Source organism: Elephas maximus, chromosome 20 (assembly GCF_024166365.1).
Source record: "Elephas maximus indicus isolate mEleMax1 chromosome 20, mEleMax1 primary haplotype, whole genome shotgun sequence".
NCBI lineage: Eukaryota > Metazoa > Chordata > Mammalia > Proboscidea > Elephantidae > Elephas > Elephas maximus.
Window position 1 is genome coordinate 28,287,766 of NC_064838.1, and position 22,415 is coordinate 28,310,180.

Genomic DNA, 22,415 nt, shown 5'->3' on the forward strand with positions numbered 1-22,415 from the left:
TGAAAAAATAAACCTTACATCCTGTCCAGTAAATTACTCTTTCTTTTTATTTGACAAATTTTTATTCATCTCTGTCTTAGTTATCTAGTGCTGCTATAACATAAATGCCACAAGTGGATAGCTTTAACAAACAGAAATTTATTCTCTCACAGTCTAAGAGGTTAGAAGTCCAAATTCAGAACTTTGACTCACAGGGAAAGCTTTCTCTCTGTTGGCTCTGGAGGAAGGTCCGTGTCAATGAGGAAAGCCTCTTTCAGCCATGTCCTCAGGCAAGTCTCTCTCTGGTACCTCGGCCTCGCCTGCCTCTGTCCTGCTCAAGCAAGTGTTACAAAGCTCTTCAGCTCTGCCAGTAAGTGCCCAGAAGCACCCTATTCCATCAGGAAGTGTCCTGCCACAAGGTACTCACCTCTTTCTCACTCCATGGGTCAGCTCCCACACTATCTCATGCCAGTCTCCTGGTTCTGCTGCCACTGCTTCTCGCCATCTTGTGCCATCTCTGGTGTCACAGCTCTGTCTCCTGGTTCTAGGAGACTCTCAGCACAGAGACCCTGGGTCCATAGGACACACTCTGCTCCCATTTCTTCTTCTTGGTGCTATTGAGATCCCTATCTCTGCTTACTTCTCTGTCCTTTTATCTCTTGTAAGATAAAAGGTGTGATTCAAGTAAGGGCATGACTTGAATAAGGGGGGTAAGGATGATGACTAGGGTAAGGGTGGTGACTCGAGTCACACCCTCTAGTAAGCTGGTGACTCAAGATACATCCCACCCTAATCCTGCCTCATTAAGATAATGGACAACTCACTCCCACATGGAACCATAACCACAGGCATAGAGGCTAAGACTTACAACACATCACAAAATGGACGATAATTACAACAGATCACAAAATGGACAACCACATAATACTGGGAATCATGGCCTAGCCAAGTTGACACGTATTTTGGTGGGACACAACTCAATCCATAACAATCTCTTACTATATGATTGGCAATGAGGACATGGAGTCACAATGGTGAGCAAAAATAGAAACAATGCCTACCTTCATGGAATTCGCAGCATAATGGGGGGGAAAAAAGATAGACATTAATGTAATAATCACACAAATAAATGTGAACCTGAAACTTTGATCATTGTCATGAATTTAAAAAAGCATCCCTGCACAGGTAACAATGAGTTGGGATTTGAAAAGTAGGTAGAAGATCGCTAGGGCAAAACAAGGGTGGGAAGGATGGATAAGGAAAAGATGAGTGAGTATTCCTGTCAGAGGAGAGAACATGTGCAAAGATCCCATAGTAAGAGGGACCACAATGCAGCCAAGAAACTGAAAGAAGGTAAGAGCGCAAAGCACAAGAAGCCTGGAGGTTGTCGTATGAGCAGGGGCTGGAGAGACAGAAAGGCAGTGTCGAACCATGCCAAGTGGAGGATTGGGATTCTTATCGTAAAAGCAATGGGAAGGCATTGGAGCAGCTGTTGGTAGAGAAGATGTGATATGAATGTTTGTATTTTGAAAAGATCACCCTGGCTACTCTATGGTAAGCAAATTAATGGAGGCCACAGATAATGGCAACCAAAGTGGTGGGGGAAGAGATAGAGATTAATGGGCTTCTGAATGTACATGATTATCATGCACACGTGGAGTATATGGGCAAAGCAATGAATGGCAGTCTTCTAATACACATATTTAGCTATGTCAGGAGAGTACTGTATGTCAGGGATCAGGACATACAAAAGTACAGGCTCTTCAGCTGGGCTTCCAAGGTTAGAAACCCAGGAGTGCCACTGTGTAACCTCGTACAAATTATGTAATCTCTCTACCTCAATTTTCTCATCTCTAAACGAGGGATAATAATGTAGGTTCTAAAATTCCTTATCCAAAATCATCAAGGTCAGATGTTTTTGAAACTTGTTGGAGTTTTGGAAGGTGTAAGGTTATACTATGTAACATCCCCAGCAGAATCTTGAGGAGGACCCCATAACCAAGCACACTAATAGGTTTTGTAGCAAAATGTATGGTTACAAAATACAGTCAGTTCACATCAGATTTTTCCACCAAATGAGTTTGCACCAAGCTGTCAAGAAAAATTATGTTTCTTCAAAACCTTCTGAAGTTCAGAATAGCAAATAAGGGAGTGTAGACCTGTTGTACCAACCTCCTAGGGTTGTTATAAGGTATTGCTTGTAAGTCAGTGGAACAGGGCTTGGCACATAGAAAATGCTATAGAAACATTTGTTAAATAAATAAAACTGTAGCTTACCAAACTAGCTAGCTGCATGAATTTAAGAATTCCTAATATATAAAATACAAGGGATAATAAGGATGGCTTCTGAGTCCTCCCAGTTTTCAAATTCTGTAAGACACCAAAATATCTTGAGGCATGTCTGTTTCAAATGCTTCGTGGAAAATCCAGGGGTGGACCCTGACTCCACTCTTGAGCAGGTAATGATACGTTACAGTAATTTTACACCCTGCCCTCTAAGCTCTTCCATCTGTCAGTTCGTTTACACTCCAGCCCCATTCTATATTCTACCTCTTCTCCCACTGGCATCTCACCCCCATTCTCCCAGACCTCAGCCTGAACAACCTCACCTTTCCTCATAGAACCACTGTACAGGCTCACTCAGCCCCTAAGTTCCATAATCACCAAGACGAATCATCAGGCTCTCAGAAAAGGAGCTTCTGAGCCAAAAAGGACCCTTACCTAGGAAATGGAAGCCAGCAACTATTCCCACTCTGCCTGTCTTCAGATTATTAAGAAAAGTGTCATAGTTATCATCAAGAAGTCTAGCAATATGTCTTTGGGAGAACCAGTAACTTCCCTGCTCAAAACCTCAATTCCCTTATGTGAAATATTAGTGTAATAATAATAATAGAATGTGTTCTACCTTCTTCATACAGGTTTTGCGAGGGTTAGACAAAGTAACGTAAGTGAAAGCGACCTTATAAAGCATGGCTTATTGAAATACTCTCTTTCTACATGGAGAAAATGTTCTGATAATGGGTAGCACCCCCAATAATGGAACAAAAAGAAGGAAACTAACACTTGTTGAGGTCTTACTATATGCCAGGCAATATTGCAGGTACTTTTACATGTCATTTCATTTAATCAAAAGACTTGCTTTGGTGGACAATGTCATCATGTGTCTTTTTCAATTATTGTTTCTTGGTCTTTATTTTTAGGCTTAACTCAGTTTGAAGAAAGTCAAATTCACTTAACAATAGATCATTAGCTTAGAAATAATAACTCCTTAAATCAGTATCCCATTTCTGAGACCAGGGTGGAATGGAACGGATTTTCATGAGGGAACATCATGAGCCTCCAACAAACAGCAGAACACCACACCCTGGAAAAGAACCTATTATCAGCAGTATTAATTAGGGTTTGCTTAGCTCACTTTTAACCACAAGGCTATTTTTCTTGAGCAACCAGGTGCTGAGCATCTGTTGTGAAAAAGGAGATGACTGATATATGACCCTCCACTAGGATCAGGAGTGAGCAAAAGTCCTTCACAGGGAATCAAACTACAATCTTAACAAAACGACCTCAACTGGGCATGTGCAAAAGTGACATAGCAGGCGCTATACTGAACAAGAGTGACTCCACCTTGAAAGGAATATGTGTGTGCACTTCATTATAATAAACCACGGCCCTTCCTAGAAGGCCATGCCCATTCCCAGAAAACCCATGAATAAAGATGACACAATTAACCTACCCTAAACTCTAAGACCTGTGACCTCCCTGAGTCTGGCGAGTCAGATTTTTAGAGAGGCTTAGTCCCCCACTGACTCATTTTACTTGTCACTAGCAAAATAAACTTGCCAAAGTTACGACCCACTCTGTCTCCCCCGTGTATTCTTACTTGGAGAAAAACAAGGGTCCTTTATGTCAACTGGTTATCGGTAACATTTCCATTGAGTCGATCCAGCTCATAGAGACACTTGATATTTTATAAAGGGCTTGTTCGGTCATTGTTTCAATTGATTGTTACAACAAGATACAATTATCATCTCCATTTTACAGAGAAAGAAACTGAGAATGAGATAGCTTGGCCTGTTAATTGGGGAACCCAAGAATTGAACCCTGGACTGTCTGTCTCTAGAATGTATGCCCTTAGTCACTGTGCTTTACATAGTCTTTGCAGACCCAAGAAGGGCCATGCTGCAGCCACATCTTAAGGAACAAGTGCTAAATGTCTTTGCTCAGATGATTTCTTCCAACTATTTCATTGGGAAAGGCCAATAAAACAATGTAGGACACAACAAAAAGCAGTGAATTTCATTAAACTGGTGTAACAAATGGAAATACAGAGAAAGAGATAACCCTAATGGTCACTTGCCACATGTACCAGTAAATGAAAAAAGGAGGCTTGAGCCATGGTGCAGTTTCTACACCCCCAAAATCCTCTTAATAACTTTGGTTTATAGTGTGTAAGGTTCTAGAACAGAAGAAAAAATCAATGCTGTTTGCCTTGCCTTCCTGTTTCAGGACCTATGGAAAGCCATAGTGAGACTTAATAGGTTCCTCCACATTTCAAGATGCTTTTATTCCATTGCTTTTTAATTTTTTTTTCCACAATGAGACAGAAAAGCAATTACTTCTCCGTCTGTTCATCTTGATACCCATGCTTCACTGAACTGGAAAGAGGAGAAAATGGGAATGGGTAATCTAAAGCCAAAGACCTAGAGACTGAAGAAAATGTACAAAGTTCTTAATTCAATGAGATTTGCATGGAAATCTGCACTTAAAGTTTCTACCCTACTCCATTTCTGAGGAAAATCTTAAATTGCATCCGACTAGGGCAAGACAGACAACTATATATTTTTTTTTAAATAATACTTTTAAGGTTCAGACAGTCTAATATATCTGTACCTTGCATTTACATAGTGATTTATAATTTACAAAGCACTTTCACCATACATTATCATTTATTTCCTAAAGTAGGGATAATTCTTTAGCAATCATTTGAACCTGGAATTTAAAAGGATTTGGGAGGGGAGAAAAAAAATTGCCATTTTGAGTGCCTACCAGGAGCTAGTTATTGTGCTGTGTGATTTGAATTCATTATCTCCAATCCTCAAAACAACCCATGGAGGCAAGTCCATCAGTCAATGGCCCAGCAGAGTTTAACCCTTTTGGGACCAAATATATATATATATATATACACACACACACACACACATACCATTTAATTTTTGTACCTCTGGGGTTCATTGGGAAGCTACTATCCCACTAACAGTATGTGTTGCTGGAAGGCAGGGCCCTGTATAACTATGTTAGTCATCTAGTGCTGGTATGACAGAAATACCAGAAGTGAATGGCTTTAACAAAGAGAAATTTATTTATTCACAGTAAAATAGGCTATAAGTCCAAATTCAAGGTGTCAGCTCCAGGGGAAGGCTTTCTCTCTCTGTCAGCCTTCTCATCAATCTTCTCCCGGACTAGGAGCTTCCTCGAGCAAGGGCCCCGGGTCCAAAGGACATGCTCTGCTCCCAGCACTGCTTTCTTGGTGGTATGAAGTTCCCCTGACTCTCTGCTCTCTTCTGTCTTTTATATCTCAAGAGATTGCCTCAAGACACAATCCAATCTTGTAGGCTGAGCCCTGCCTCACTAACACCATTGCCACCCATCCTCCCTCATTAACATCAGAGAAGCAGGATTTATAACATAGAAAAACTACACAATACCAGGAATCATGGTCCAGCCAAACTGATAACACACATTTTTGGGGGACATAATTCAATCCATGACAGTAACAGTTTGAAATGGAAAAAATAGGCATGTGCTGCAAATTACTGCTTTTATAGGGTATTACATAAGGTGGGGCTGAATCACTGAATTTTTCATAGGAAAAACTTGAATTTTGAAAATTTTTATTTTGTACACATATAAACCTCTGGACTCTGGAGGTAGAATTTGTGTTCACAAGAGGTACACATATACGTACCTCAGGACTCCGGGAGTACAATCTGGAGAATAAGGCATTAGACAAAAACCATATTACTTACCACAAATTCAGATACACTCGACGATTCAGCATTCCTTCCATTACTGAAAAGCATATAGTATCAACAAAAAAAATGGAAATAAAAAAAAAACTGGATCACGAAAGAGTTAAAGTCATCCACAAGGAATGCTGAAGTAACATGAGGCTAGCAATAGCAGTAAGAAAGAGAGGGTAGCAAGTGGTAACAGGAGCCACGGCTTTTCATGGAGTGAAGCTACCAGCCCTCATGATGTGATTGGGAGAGACCCAGGGAAATAAATACTCTGAACTCACTGTTCACCTACACTGAGATCCATTTGTGCCTCCTCACCTCTCTGTTCATGAGTGAACACAACTAGAACCAGACGGCAAGGGATCCCACTGATACAACCCATACAGGAGAGCCCTGTACAGTACAGAGTTGGGTGGAAAAGGATGAAAATTGAATCTGGAGGGGAAAAAAATATCTAGCACAGCCCATCTGGTTTATCCCCTCATCATCTACTCTTACCTTTTATCCAATTGAAAAGATGTCAAATCAGTGTAGAATGATGTCAATTCAGTCATCTTCCCAACTAAAGCCTAAAACATTAGCAACCATCAGCACTTTCCATAAAGGGTATCAGCATAAAAATGTAAAGATAATTAACAAAACATGTCGGAGTGATCACAAGGCCTAAACTGATAAGCAGAGGAGTCTTCCTTCAACATCATTCCATGCTACCCTTACCCTCTCCTGCTCCTCAGTGTTCTTTACTGATAAGGACCCAAATCTATATTCCTGAAGATCTGAATTCTTAGAGTTTTTATCTTTATTGGGTTGCTACAGTTGTCCACTGACCAGGGCTTTGGCTAAGGGGCACCACAGTGAATCCTTTGAGTTCCAGACATAGTCCTCCTTGCCCTCTTTGTGAAGTGGCAACCCTATTAAAAAAAAATTGGGATCAATCACTCTCCTGACTACAGTGATCATTTTCCTGCCTGACGTCTCAGCAACATGAGGAGCTCTGCCAGAGGCAGTTTCTGCTTTCAACTCACTGTTATGACTGTTCTCCTTCTAGAAACATTCCTTCCTTGAGCACTAGGATCTCCAAACCCATCAAGTCCAAGGTGGCTAGACGAGAAGCAGAAGTTCTTCCAGTAATTTTGGCGTAATTGTGAAACAGGCTATTCTCATCTCCACCCTTCATTCCCAGACTTGGGCATTCTGGCTAAAGGGATTGGAATTGTATCCAGGCCTCTGACTTAGGGCATACATATCAAACTATAAAGGGCAGCATTCTGAATTTGCAGTATGTTGTCTTCTTGCTAGCTTTGTAACTGAGCCTTCAGCAGGGCATTCCAATATTTTGTTATGTAGTTGCTTCTAGGGGATGAGGGACATAAGATCAGTGACTTCCATGGGCATAAGCTGATTATGGTGCACCCTTTATTGCAAAATGTGTCCCCTGGTCAGTGGTGGTATTGTGATACTATGGTGGTAGATAAGGCATTCTGTAAGCAAACGTTGATGGTGGCAGAAAAGCGAAGAGCAGGGAAGGCAAATACATACTTGAAATATGTCTCTATCTTATGAAGACAATTCATAGCCCCCTCCACAAAGGAACAGACCCGCCATAATCAACTTGTCACCAGGTGGCCAGCTGTTCCCCTTTTAGGAAATAGTGACATGTCTTCGGGAGTTCAGCATTAGCCTCTGCTGTGGACAGGTTGGGCACTTAGCTATCTTGAAGGGAAGTCTATGTTGTTGCGCTCATGAATAATAGTCTCTCCTTCCCTAATGGCCACTTTGTACATGAGCCCATTGAGCAAGCACCGGGACATCCACAGAATGGGCATCTTTTCCACCTGGCTATGGACAGCCTTGTCTACAGTAGATGCTCTCCGTTGGCATTTACATGGAAAAAAATATCTGTGCTCACCCCAAAAAGGTCCATTCACATACTTCTCCTACACAATTCCAACCTCTTGCAGGTGCCGACCCTATTGCTCAAACCCAATCTGAAGTCAGTGGGCAAGGATGTCCACTGATTTTGTTCACAGGTGATCCCCCCAGAGCACAGAAAAAGGTAGAGAAGGATGAAAAGTATATCCAGAGGGCAAAGATGCCCAGTTCGGTGACATTACTGTCCCTTTTATCCGATAAAGAAACAGATTGCAAAAGGCTAAACTGTTCCCCTGAAGTCACACAGCTAGATGAGGAAGCTGATGTTCAAATCCTCCATTTTAAAGCTTTGGTTTTCCTTAGGCAATCAAATAATACCACATGGAGGAAAACAAAGCTTCTCAGCTTCCTGTCAAGGAGAATTAGTTTCATCTGAGATGCAAACCAATTACCAGCTTAGAAAAAAAATTTTTTTACATTGATGGAAAATCCAAAGTTCCCTCCTGTGGTCATTAAAATGAAATCATAAATATTATGACGAGCAAGGAATTCAAAGAGCTTTAGTAGCTCATTCAGTGGAACATGTTCTTAAAGATGGCTTTATCCCCAGTTGTCAGCCCCCGATAATTATCGTCTCTAAAGCAGCACTAGTAGAAATGTAATGAATGCCACATTTATAATTTCAAATTTTCTAGCAGCTACATTAAAATAATAAAAACAGAGGAAATTAATTTAATAATATGTTTTAATTCAATATGTCCAAAATATTATCATTTCAACATGTAATCAATATAAAAAAAATTAGAGATCCTTCCATTCTTTATTTCATACTAAGTCTTCAAAATCTAATGCACACTCTATACTTACAGCGTGCCTCTATTTGGATGAGCCACACTTCAAGTGCCTGATGCCTACCATACTGACTAGAAGACTTAGAAGGCCTTCTACTTGCTGGCTGTGTGTTTTCTCAGTACCAGTTCTAGTATGAGTTGCAGTCAAGTTGATTCCAACTCATAGTGGCCCCATGTGTGTCAGAAGAGAACTGTGCTCCATAGTTTTCAATGGCTAATTTTTTGGAATTCTATGTGCTCCCAATGTCTCTCTAACCCTCATCTTGAAAATGGGGATAATGGTACTCTACAGACTAAAACAAATAATAATCGTAATAGCAATAACAATAAAAAATAGCTAGGATTTATTTAACATGTGACAGGTACTGCTCAATTTTAGATGCCTTACGTAACTTAAAGGAGCCCTGGTGGAGTACGAGTTAAGCTCTCAGCTGCTAACTGAAAGGTCGGAGGTTCAAAGCCACTAGTGCTCCACAGAGAAAGATGTGGCAGTCTGCTCCTGTAAAGATTACAGCTTTGAAAACCCTATGGGGCAGTTCTACCCTGTCCTATAGGATTACTGAGTTGGAATCAACTGGATGGCAATGTGTTTGTTTTTATATCACTTAATTCTTATTTAAAAATATAAGGAAAACCAAGACAAAATGAGTAAGTAACTTGCCTAAGGTCCCAGTTGTTGTTGCTAGCTATCTTTGAGGCAGCCCCTAACTCATGGCAATCCCAAGCACAATGGAACAAACACTGCCTGATCCTGCACCATCCCCATGATTGGTTGCAAATCCAACCGTTGCGATCCACAAAGTTTTTGCTGGCTGATTTTCAGAAGTAGATCATCGTAGGGTTTTTGTTGATTGATTTCAGAAGTAGACCACCAGACCTTCCTTCCTACCTTGTCTTAGTCTGGAAGTTCTACTGAAACCTATTCAGCATGATAGCAACACACAAGCAGATGGGTGGTGCCAAGCATGAGGTGCACTGGAAAGGAACTGAATCTGGTCTCGTGCATGGAAGCAGAGAATTCTACCACTGAGCCACAGCTAGCAAGAAACTATTTGAACCCTGTTAATATGACTTCAGGGCCTGAACTCTTTTATGGGAATAATAATAATAGCATAATTAATAGCTACCAAGTATTATATTTTAATCCCCAAGAAGCTAATACAATTGTGATTCAAAGGTCAAACTGGCATAATAAATGGAACCATTACTATGATCCTGTTCTCAAGAAGCATGAAACTTTGTAGGGAGAAAGAACCCATGAGAAACTAAAACAAATCAAAATAGGCAGTTTATGGCATGCAAAAGGTAAATAAAACAAGCCCTATAGAAATTCATGAGGAAGTGGTCAATGTGGGCTGTCATGGTCAAGAACGTCTTCCCAGAAGGAGCTGGGCCTTAGGGTTCCATAAGGGAGAGATGAACTATGACCAGCAAATATCTGGCAAGCAGGGCTGTCTTCACGGGCATGTGGCTTGTACAGTCACACAGGACCCATGCACAGAAAAGCCCCAGGCTTAGTTTAAAGCTGCGCTGTCACTGTCTCGAAATTCTTAATAATCTTATCATTGAACTTGTTCTTTTTAAGTGAACTCTGCTGGGACAATAGAGCATGTGAATGCATGTGACCAAATACAAGCAATATGCAATGTACCTGTCTTCCCTTGGTTCCTTGCCACCCCATCTGTATATAGTATTCAAGGTACCCTAAAAGTACAGAATTCCTACAGACCCACCATGTGGTGGAGTTGACTGCAACTCAAAGTGAGCTCGAGGTAAGAGTGCTATAACTTGTGACTGAGTAAGCGAAAGCCCTGAGAGGTCACAATTTCTGTTAGAATCAGAACTTGCTGTGAATTCAGAGAAAAGGCAATAGCGTTCTAATAAACACCAAGGCTCAATGCACCCTTTTCGTTAGCAGCCTATCCTACTAACCGTTTGTACCACCCAGGGGTTTACTAGGTTAGAGTAAAAAAAAAAAAAACGTTGCTATCAAGTCAATTCCGACTCATAGTGACCCTATAGGAAGAGTAGAGCTGCCCCATAGGGTTTCCAAGGAGCAGCTGGTAGATTCAAACTGATGACCTTTCGGTTAGCAGTCAAATTTTTAACCACTGTGCCATCAGGGAACCTATATTACAGTGCCTGGCTCATAATCAGGACCATATAAATATTGATGAGTTTGTCGCATTACAAGTCTGTAAAAGGTTCCTGCTCTATAGAGTAGGACTTTAAAGGCTTGTAATGCAATAACCTCATTAATATTTATATGGTGCTGATTATGAGCCAGGTACTGTTTTAAGTTGTTTATTAACTCATTGAACCCTTACAAAAATCCTATGAGGTAGGTACTATGATTATCCTTTATTTGTATTACTTTTCTCTATTAGCCAGCCGTTCATGCTGAAAATGATGGCATAGATAAGACAACCCACAGTTCCTTTTCCTTTCAGATCTTTCTTTCCTCAGTAAGCTGAAGTTGAGAGTGTTGGTAGAATGTGTGTATATAAAGAAGGAAAATAGAAACAGGTGATTTAGTTTTTTGCAACATTTCCACTGTTCTGAAAAGAACAAAATATATGCATATAAGCTACGAAAACAAATAGTGTAATTTTAGTGATTTTGCACACAAGTTAAATGCTCTTCTGTTTACATTTAAAACTTTCATTGAGCAATATGAAGATGAATGGTAAAATTAATGCTAATAATTTAAATTTTTAATTTTTCTTAGAATAGCATTACATAGCAAATAAAAAACAGCACGGCAAGTTGAGAGAGACTGCAGAGAAAAGAGCTTTACATTTTAGTACTATAATGGCATTTTTTCCCTGGTTTTGAACAAGGAGGGGTTCATTTTCATTTTGCATGTCACATGGGCTTGCAAATTATCTAGCCAGCCCTACTGGTAAGCATGCAGCCATTCCTCTTTTCTTCACTTGTGGTAGAAACCACCGATTGCACAAGTGCTGTTTTCAAGGAGCGGCTGATGGATCCGAACTGCTAACCTCTTAGTCATCAGCCAAGCTCTTAAACACTGCACCACCTGGGTTCCCTTGCAAACCCTATGGGGTATTTCTATTCTGTTACCTGTTTGCTATGAGTAGAAACTGACTCGTCAGCAATGGTTTTGGCTTTGTTATTATGAACCAGGCATTGTTTTAAGTTATTTGTACGTATCGACCCACTGAATACTTACAACAATACTATAAGGTAGGTAGTATGATTATCCCACTTCTATAGGTGAGAAAACTGGGGCATAGAGGGGTTTAAAAAAAAAAAAGCTTGCTTTCTGAACCACCAGTTAATCAGGACCAGGGCCAGCTGAACCCAAGCAAGATAGATCCTGAGTTTATGCTCTTAAAATCCCTTGAAGGCATCCTTATAGAAGGTGTCCATCACAAACATGGCCATGTTTTGTCAAAGACACTGTCTCTAGCTGCCCTTGGTGGTACTGGGTTTCTTGCAGTCTCAGGAAGAAAGGCCCTATGCCATAAAATATTCGTTAACATCTGGAACCCAGAGCAGGTCTTCTTGAGCATCTCCCAAAGTCTCTGATAAGCAATTCCGCCAGTCTCACTCCTTCCCACTCTAACCACTGGAGCTCAAACTCAGCCCAAGAAATAACGAAATCCATGACACTAGCTGAGCCAGCCTAAATGCCCTGTTGACTTAGCTTCCTACGGCTGCCATAACAAAGCATCACAAAGTGAGTGGCTTTAAAAACAAAAATTTATTGTCTCACAGTTTTGGAGGCTACGAGTATGAATTTAGGGTATTGGCAAAGCCATGTTCTCTCTGAAAGCTGTAGGGGAATATCCTTCCTTGTCTCTCTCAGTTGCATTCCTTGGCTTGCAGCTAAGTCCATTGTCACATGGCCATCTTCCCTCTGTCTGTCTGTCTATCTCCCCATCTTTCTAAGAATACCATTCAGATTGGATTAAGACACTCTACTCTGGTATGAGTTCATGCTAACTTAACTGATAATATCTTCAAAGATTCTCTTTCCAAATGAGGTCACAGGTACAGGAGTTAGAACTTCAATATGTATTTTAGGGAGACACAATTCAATCTATAACACTTGTACTCCAATATTGTTTTTAATTTTTATTATGCTTTAAGTGAAAGTTTACAAATCAAGTCAGACTCTCACAAAAAAAATTTATAAACACCTTCCTCTATAGTCCTCATTGCTCTCCCCCTAATGAGACAGAACAATCCTTCCCTCCACTCTCTATTTTTGTGTCCATTCTACCAGCTTCTGACCCTCTACCCTCTCATCTCCCCTTCAGACAGGAAATGCCAACATAGTCTCATGTGTCTATTTGATCCAAGAAGCTCATTCTTCACCAGTATCATTGTCTATCTCATAGCCCAGTCCAAACCCTGTAAAGCTTTTTTCTCTGCAGTCCCTCTCATCTTGCCATGCTTTTTTTTATTTGCTGTGTAATGCTAGTCTGTCTCAGGCTAACAAAAGGTCTGGGGACCATAACCTCTAGGGTCATTCTAGTCTCAGTCAGACCATTAAGTCTGGTCTTTCTATGAGAATTTGGGGTCTGCATTCCACTGCTCTCCTGATCCCTCAGGGATTCTTTGTTGTGTTCCCTGTCAAGGTACTCCTCGGTTGTAGCTGGGCACAATCTAGTTCTTCTGGTCTCAGGCTGATGTAGTCTCTGGTTTATGAAGCCCTTTCTGTCTCTTGGGCTCGTAATTACCTGGTGTCTTTGGTATTCTTCATTCTCCTTTGATCCAGGTGGGTTGAGACCAATTGATGCATCTTAGATGGCAGCTTGCTAGAATTTAAGACCCCAGAAACCACTCTCCAAAGTGGGATGCAGAATGTTTTCTTAATAGATTTTATTATGCCAATTGACTTAGATGTCCCCGGAAACCACAGCCCCTAAACCCCCACCCCTGCTACGCTGGCCTTCGAAGTGTTCGGTTTATTCAGGACACTTCTCTGCTTTTGGTTTACTCCACTTGTGCTGACCTCTCCTGTGTTGTGTGTTGTCTTTCCCTTCACATAAATAGTTCTTATCTACTACCTAAATAGTGAAAACCCCTCTTCCTCCCTCCTCCCTCATAACAATCAAAGAATATTTTCTTCTCTGTTTAAACTATTTCTCGAGTTCTTATACTAGTAGTCTTATGCGATATTTGTCCTTTTGCAGCTGACTAATTTCACTCAGCATAATGCCTTCCAGATTCCTCCATGTTATTAAATGTTTCAGGGATTCATCATTGTTCTTTATCAGTGCATAATATTCCATTGTGTGAATATACCATTATTTATCCATTCATCCGTTGATGGGCACCTTGGTTGCTTCCAACTTTTTACTATTGTAAACAGTGCTACAATGAACATGGGTGTGCATATATCTGTTCATGTAAAGGCTCTTATTTTCTCTAGGATATATTCCAAGGAGTGGGATTGCTGAATTGTGTGGTACTTCTATTTCTGGTTTTTTAAGGAAGCGCCAAATTTATTTCCAAAGTGGTTGTACCATTTTACATTCCCACCAGCAGTGTGTAAGTGTTCCAGTCTCTCCACAACCTCTCCAACATTTATTATTTTGTGTTTTTTGGATTAATGCCAGCCTTGTTGGAATGAGACGGAATCTCATTGTAGTTTTGATTTGCATTTCCCTAATGGCTAATGATCGTGAGCATTTCCCCATGCACCTGTTAGGCACCTGAACATCTTCTTTAGTGAAGTGCCTGTTCAAATCCTTTGCCCATTTTTTAAATTGGGTTATTTGTACTTTTGTAGTTGAGTCTTTGCAGTATCATGTAGATTTTAGAGATCAGGTGCTGATCGAAAATGTCATAGCTAAAAATTTTTCCCAGTTTGTAGGTAAGCTTTTTACACTTTTGGTGAACTCTTTGGATGACCATAGGGGTTTGATTTTTAGGAGCTCCCGGTTATCTGGTATCTCTTCTACGTTGTTAGTAATGTTTTGTATACTGTTTATGCCATGTGTTAGGGCTCCTAGGATTGTCCCTATTTTTTCATCCATGATCTTTACCGTTTTAGATTTTCTATATAGGTTTTGATCCATTTTGAGTTGGTTTTTGTGCATGGTGTGAGATATGGGTCTTGTTTCACTTTTTTGCAGACGGATATCCAGTTACGCCAGAACCGTTTGTTAAAAAGACTGTCTTTTCCCCATTTAACTGACATTGGGCCTTTGTCAAATATCAGCTACTCGTATGTGGATGAACTTATGTCTGGATTCTCAATTCTGTTCCATTGGTCTATGTATCTGTTCTTTTACCAGTATCAGGCTGTTTTGACTACTGTGGTGGTATAATAGGTTCTAAAATCAGGTAGAGTGAGTCCTCTCACTTCGTTCTTCTTTTTCAGTAATGTTTTACTTATGCAGGGCCTCTTTTCCTTCCACATGAAGTTGGTGATTTGTTTCTCCATCTCATTAAAAAATGTTGTTGGAATTTGGATCAGAATTGCATTGTATCTATAGATCGCTCCTGGTAGAATAGACATTTTTACAATGCTAAGTCTTCCTATCCATGAGCAAGGTATATTTTTCCACTTATATAGGTCTCTTTTGGTTTCTTGCAGTAGTGCCTTGTAGTTTTCTATGTATAGGTCTTTCATATCTCTGGTAAGATTTATTCCTAAGTATTTTATCTTCTTGGGGGCTACTGTAAATGGCATTGATTTGGTGATTTCCTCTTCGATGATCTTTTTGTTGGTGTAGAGGAATCCAACTTATTTTTGTATGTTTATCTTGTATCCTGATTGCTGAACTCTTCTATTACTTTCAGTAGTTTTCTTCAGGATTCCTTAGGGTTTTCTGTGTATAAGATCATGTCATCTGTAAACAGAGATACTTGTACTTCTTCCTTATCAGTCTGGATGCGCTTTATTTTTTTATCTAGCCTAACTGCTCTGGCTAGGACTTCCAGCACAATGTTGAATAAGAATGGTGATAAAGAGCATCCTTGACTGGTTCCCGATCTCAAGGGGAGTGCTTTCACACTCTCTCCATTTGTGTTGGCTGTTGGCTTTGCACAAATGCCCTTCTATTCCTATTTTGCTGAGAGTTTTTATCATGAATTGGTGTTGAACTTTGTCAAATGCCTTTTCTGCATCGACTGACAAAATTATGTGGTTCTTGTCTTTTGCTTTATTTATATGATGGATTACATTGATTGTTTTTCTAATGTTGAACCATCCCTGCATACCTGCTATGAATCCCACTTGGTCATGGTGAATTATTTTTCCGATACATTGTTAATTATGTTGGCTAGAATTTTGTTGAGCATTTTTGTATCTAAGTTCATGAGGGACATAGGTCTATAATTTTCTTTTTTTGTCATGTCTTTACCTGGTTTTGGTATCGGGGATATGCTGGCTTCATAAAATGCGTTTGGAAGTATTCCATCCTTTTTATGCTCTGAAATACCTTTAGTAGTGGTGGTGTTAATTCTTCTCTGAATGTTTGGTAGAACTCTGAAGTGAAGCCGTCTGGGCAAGGGCTTTTTTTTGTTGGGAGTTTTTTGATTACCTTTTCAAGCTCTTCTTTCGTTATGGGTCTATTCAGTTGTTCTACCTCTGTTTGTGCTAATTTAGGTAGGTAATGTGTTTCCAGGAATTCATCCATTTCTTACAGGTTTTTCAATTTGTTAGAGTACAGTTTTTCAAAGTAATCTGATATGATTCTTTTAACTTCAGTTGGGCCTGTTCTAATATCGCCCATCTCATTTCTTATTCGGGTTATTTGCTTCCTCTTGTTTTCTTTTGTCAGTTTGGCCAATGGTTTATCAATTTTGTTAATTTTTTCAATTGTCTTGGTAACGCAATTGTTCTTCTGTTTTCTATTCCATTTAGTTCTGCTCTAATTTTTATTATTTCCTGTCTTCCAGTGCCTGAAGGTTTCTTTTGTTGCTTTCTTTCTATTTGTGCAAGTTGTAGGGATAATTCTTTCATTTTAGCCCTTTCTTCTTTTTGTATGTGTACATTTATCGATATAAACTGACCTCTGAGCACTGCTTTCGCTGTGTCCAAAAGTTCTGATAGGAAATGTTTTCGTTCTCATTGGATTCTATGAATTTCTTTATTCCATCCTTAATGTCTGCTAAAACCCAGTCTTTTTGGAGCAGGGTGTTGTTCAGTTTCCAAGAATCTGATTTCTTTTCCCTGCCTTTTCTGTTATTGATTTCTACTTTTATGGCCTTATGATCAGAGAACATGCTTTGTAATATTTCAATGTTTTGGATTGTGCTAAGGCTTGATTTATGACCTAATATGTGGTCTATTCTAGAGAATGTTCCATGTGCACTAGAGAAGAAAGTATACTTGGCTGCTGTTGGGTAGAGTTTTCTATATATGTCTATAAGGTCAAGTTGGTTGATTGTGGCATTTAGATCTTCCATGTCTTTATTGAGCTTCTTTCTGGATGTTCTGTCCTTCAATGAAAGTGATGTGTTGACGTCTCCTACTATAATTGTGGAGCTGTCTATCTCACTTTTCAACACTGTTAGAGTGTGTTTTATGTATCTTGCAGCCCTGTCATTGGGTGCATAAATATTTAATATGGTTGTATCCTCCTGGTATACTGTTCCTTTAATCATTATATAGTGCCTCCCTTTCCCTTTGTGATAGATTTAACTTTAAAGTCTATTTTGATGGAAATTAATATTGCCACTCCTGCTCTTTTCTGATTGTTGTTTGCTTGATATATTTTTTTCCATCTTTTGAATTTTAGTTTCTTTGTGTCTCTAAGTCTAAGGTGTGTCTCTTTTAGGCAGCATACAGGCAGATCGTGTTTTTTAATGCATTCTGCCACTCTCTGTCTCTTTATCGGTGCATTTAGTCCATTAACATTCAGCATAATTATGAATAGGTATGAGTTTTTTTTTTTTTATGAGTTTAGTGCTGTCATTTTGATGTCTTTTTTTGTGTGTTGTTGACAGTTTCTTTTTCCCATTTAATTTTTTGTGCTGAGCAGTTAATCTTTATATATTGTCTTTTCCTCTTATTTGTTGTTATTGATTTTATTTCTGCTGAGTCTCAATTTTTTTCTTGTATTTTATTTTGATGAGTAAGTTAGTCTCCTTTGTGGTTACCTTAATATTTACCCCTATTTTTCTAAGTTTAAACCTAACTTTTATTTCTTTGTATCTCCTGTCTTCCTCTCCATATGAAAGATCTATGACTACATTTCTTCTACCCCTCTTTATTATTTTAATGTCTTCTTCTTTTACATAATGATATTGCTGTTTCCCTGTTTTGAGCGTTTTTTTATCTTGATTTATTTTTGTGATTTCCCTGTCTGGGTTGACATCTGGTTGCTCTGTCCTGTGTTATAGTCTTGGCTTGATACCCCATATTATTTATTTTCTAACCAGAGAATTCCCTTCAGTATTTCTTACAGTTTTGGTTTGGTTTTTACAAATTCCCTCAAATTCTGGTTATCTGGTAATGTCCTAATTTCACCTTCATATTTGAGAGACAGTTTTGCTGGTTATATGACCTTGGCTGGCAATTTTTTTCCTTCAGTGCTTTATATAAGTCATCCCATTGCCTTCTTGCCTGCATGGTTTCTGCCGAGTAGTCCGAGTTATTCTTATTGACTCTCCTTTGTAGGTGACTTTTCATTTATCCCTAAGCTGCTCTTAAAATTCTCTCTTCATCTTTGGTTTTGGCAAGTTTGATTATAATATGTTTTGGTAACTTTCTTTTAAAATCTATCTTCTGTGGAGTTCAGTGAGCATCTTGGATTGATATCTTCTCATCTTTCACAATATCAGGGAAGTTTTCTGCCAACAGATCTTCAACAATTCTCTCTGTATTTTCTGTTAACCCTCCCTGTGCTAGTACTCTAATCACTCGTAGGTTATTTCTCTTGATAAGAATCCCACATGATTCTTCAGGTTTCTTCACTTTTTTAAATTCTTTTACCTGATTTTTCTTCAAATATATTGATGCCAAATGCTTTATCTTCAGGGTCACCAATTCTGCCTTCTACTTGCTTGATTCTGCTCCTCTGACTTTCTACTGAGCTGTCTAATTCTGTAATTTTATTGTTAATCTTCTGAATTTCTGATTGCTGTCTATCTATGGATTCTTGCAGCTTATCAAATTTTTCATTATGTTCTTGAAGAACCTTTTTAATTTCTTCAACTGTTTTATCTGAGTGTTCCTTGGCTTGCTCTACGTATTGCCTGATTTCCTTACTTATGTCTTCAAGAGTTCTGTATATTAATCTTTTGAATTCTGCATCCAGTAATTCCAGGAAAGCACCTTCATCCAGAAGATCCTTTGATTCTCTGTTTTGAGAACTCTTTGAAGCGATCATGGTCTGTTTCTTTATGTGGTTTGATATTGACTGTTGCCTCTGAGCCATCTATAAGTTATCATATTAGTTTATTTTATGTTTGCTTACTGTATCCTAGTTTCTTGCTTTGTTTTGATATGCCCAAATGGGTTGCTTGAGTGAGCTAGCTTGATTATTTTTGCCTTTGGGGCTCTAACATCTGTCATGAGATGGCTAGAGCTGTTATCAGGTATATGAGCTTAAGAGTCCATTTACTTTTCTTGTGTGTCAGCTCCACTAACCTGAGGAGCTTATTAGTTTTCTCAGGGGGAAGCAGCCAGCCACCTAATGAGCTCATTAAGTGTCCAGGTAGCTGGCCAACAAGTGTGTGGTACAGGCTCTGTCCTACAGTCTTAGAGGGGTAGGGGTGTTTGGTGTAGGTACCGGTGTCTTATTGCAGCAGGGGCTCACTCTCTGAACAAGGCAGGGGGCTAAGAACCATTCCCTGAGTGTCTCTGAGGAAAGCGCGTCCCTGTTCCCTAGAGGGTACATGCGGGTGGGTTCTGCAGATGGACCATGGGCACCCAATATTTTTGGTTGTAAGACTGTGAGGTACCAGTTATCCTTGGTCCCCTATCTCGGGTGGCTTGGTGACCTGAGTGGAGCCATCAGTCCTGGGCCCCTGATGTGGGTAGGTGAAGACCCTGTTTAATAGGCAAAGCTATGTCAAATATCAAACACCCACTTCTTCACTGCACTACTTAAACAGTCGCAGTCTGCCAGCAAAGGCCTATTCTCATGAAATAGGCCTACACAGGTCCATGCAGGGGGGAAAGGTATTCAAAGACCACGGACTGTTTATGCCTGGACAGGAGCTGCTTCTGTCCTGAGCTCCTCAGGTTAGTGGAGCTGGCAAATTATCTTTTCCCCCTGTTGTGAATTTATTCCTTCTCCATGTCCAGGAGCATAACTCAGGGCACTCAAATGGGCCTATCTCAGGCCCAGGGAAATAAACAGCCATTGAAGCCAGCTTCAGGGCGGGGGGTGTGGTAAAATATACTCAAGCACTTAGCTTTTGCCGAGAGCGCCATTCTTCTCTGGTTCCGGAGGTGTGAGTAGGCTGTGTGGCTGGCTGCTTCTCCCTGAGATAACCGTGGCCGAGTGCTAACACCAGCCCCCCACAGCCGCTTCCAGGAATGGTGCCTGAGGGATCCCAGCAATTTAGGTCTAGAATCTCTTCTCCGCTTCTGTATAGTCTCTCTCTGACCCTGCTGCTCAGTCTGTTTTCTAAGTTTGCCTTTGATGTTCAGGGCTCCTAGCTTGTAATAAATACAGTCATTTCACTTGATTTTTGGGTCTTTGTTGTAAGAGGGGTCGCCGGAAGCATCTGGCTATTCTGCCATCTTGGCCTTGCCTCTGTATTCCATTTTTTTAAAATATTACTATCTAGAGTGCGTTACTTACTGCGACTCTTAGCTTGTCGAGGATGGTAACCGGGACCCGGTGTCTGCTTCCGTCGCCTTCGCCTCCGAACTCGTAGCCAGCATGCGTGAGTGCATCTCCATCCACGTAGGCCAGGCTGGTGTCCAGATTGGCAACGCCTGCTGGGAGCTCTACTGTCTGGAACACGGCATTCAGCCTGATGGCCAGATGCCAAGTGACAAGACCATTGGGGGAGGAGACGACTCCTTCAACACCTTCTTCAGCGAGACAGGCACTGGCAAGCATGTTCCCAGGGCAATGTTTGTAGACCTGGAACCCACGGTCATTGATGAAGTTTGCACTGGCACCTACCGCCAGCTCTTCCATCCTGAGCAGCTCATCACAGGCAAGGAAGATGCTGCCAATAACTATGCCCACAGCCACTACACCATCAGCAAGGAGATCACTGACCTTGTCTTGGACAGAATTCACAAGCTGGCCGACCAGTGCACAGGTCTTCAGGGCTTCTTGGTTTTCCACAGCTTTGGTGGGGGAACTGGTTCTGGGTTCACCTGTTTGCTGATGGAACGTCTCTCAGTTGATTATGGCAAGAAGTCCAAGCTGGAGTTCTCTATTTACTCAGCCCCCCAGGTTTCCACAGCTGTAGTTGGGCCCTACAACTCCATCCTCACCACCCACACCACCCTGGAGCACTCAGATTGTGCCTTCGTGGTCAACATTGAGGCCATCTATGACATCTGTCGCAGAAACCTTGATATTGAGCACTATACTAACCTTAACCGCCTTATTAGCCAGATTGTGTCCTCTATCACTGCTTCCTTCAGATTTGATGGTGCCCTGAATGTCAATCTGACAGAATTCCAGACCAACCTGGTGCCCTATCCCCGCATCCACTTCCCTCTGGCCACATATGCCCCTGTCATCTCTGCTGAGAAAGCCTACCATGAACAGCTTTCTGTAGCAGAGATTACCAATGCTTGCTTTGAGCCAGCCAACCAGATGGTGAAATGTGACCCCCGCCATGGTAAATACATGGCTTGCTGCCTGTTGTACCGTGGTAATGTGGTTCCCAAAGATGTCAATGCTGCCATTGCCACCATCAAGACCAAGCACAGCATCCAGTTTGTGGATTGGTGCCCCACTGGCTTCAAGGTTCGCATTAACTACCAGCCTCCCACTGTGGTGCCTGGTGGAGACCTGGCCAAGGTACAGCGAGCTGTGTGCATGCTGAGCAACACCACAGCCATTGTTGAGGCCTGGGCTCGCCTGGACCACAAGTTTGACCTGATGTATGCCAAGCATGCCTTTGTTCACTGGTACATGGGTGATGGGATGGAGGAAGGAGAGTTTTCTGAGGCCTGTGACATGGCTGCCCTTGAGAAGGACTATGAGGAAGTTGGTGTGGATTCTGTTGAAGGAGAGAGTGAGGAAGAAGGAGAAGAATACTAATTATTCCTTTGAGCCCTGCAGCAACATGTCACACTCAGAACTCAAGCTTCTATGTTAGGCGACAAAGCTTTCTTGTTACATTGTCTTCACTATCAACTATGATCATGTCTTATTTTTCCATGTGTACCTGTAAGGTTTTTCCATCACGTCTCAAAATAAAAGTATTAAAAAGAAAAAAATATATATTACTGTCTAACACTGCCTTCAATCCTTAAAATCATGCATTAGAATCTTACAGCCAGAAGCGTCCTTAGAACGCATCTAATCCAGGGCTAATAAAACGGTTTATTTCACATGCCCACTGTCCTCTGATCAATTGGTGGTAGGTGCCTGCAATAACATGATGAGGAGGATTTTGAGTTCATTTCCAAGCTTATGGGGATGGGGGATGTGCCTGATTAGGGATGGCTATAGGGAGCAAAACCAGAAAAAAAGAACCAAACCCGTTACTCCATAGAGTTTCCAAGGAGCACCTAGTAGATCTGAACTGCCAACATTTGGTTAGCAGCCGTAGCACTTAACCACCACGC

The 22,415-nt window shown here is 40.8% G+C and overlaps 1 protein-coding gene across 1 annotated transcript; it reads left to right on the forward strand.

Annotated features, from left to right (window-relative positions):
• Positions 1–20,454: 20,454 nt before the first annotated feature.
• Positions 20,455–21,969, forward strand: LOC126063891 (tubulin alpha-1B chain-like). The gene has a single exon (XM_049862411.1). The coding sequence runs from the start codon at positions 20,539–20,541 to the stop codon at positions 21,883–21,885; it is 1,347 nt and encodes a 448-aa protein (XP_049718368.1). The 5' UTR covers positions 20,455–20,538; the 3' UTR covers positions 21,886–21,969.
• The last annotated feature ends 446 nt before the right edge of the window (positions 21,970–22,415 follow it).

What these genes read in the sequence shown, in the direction of transcription:
- LOC126063891 (XM_049862411.1), top strand. Translation starts at nt 20,539, where the DNA reads ATGCGTGAGTGCATCTCCATCCACGTAGGCCAGGCTGGTGTCCAGATT.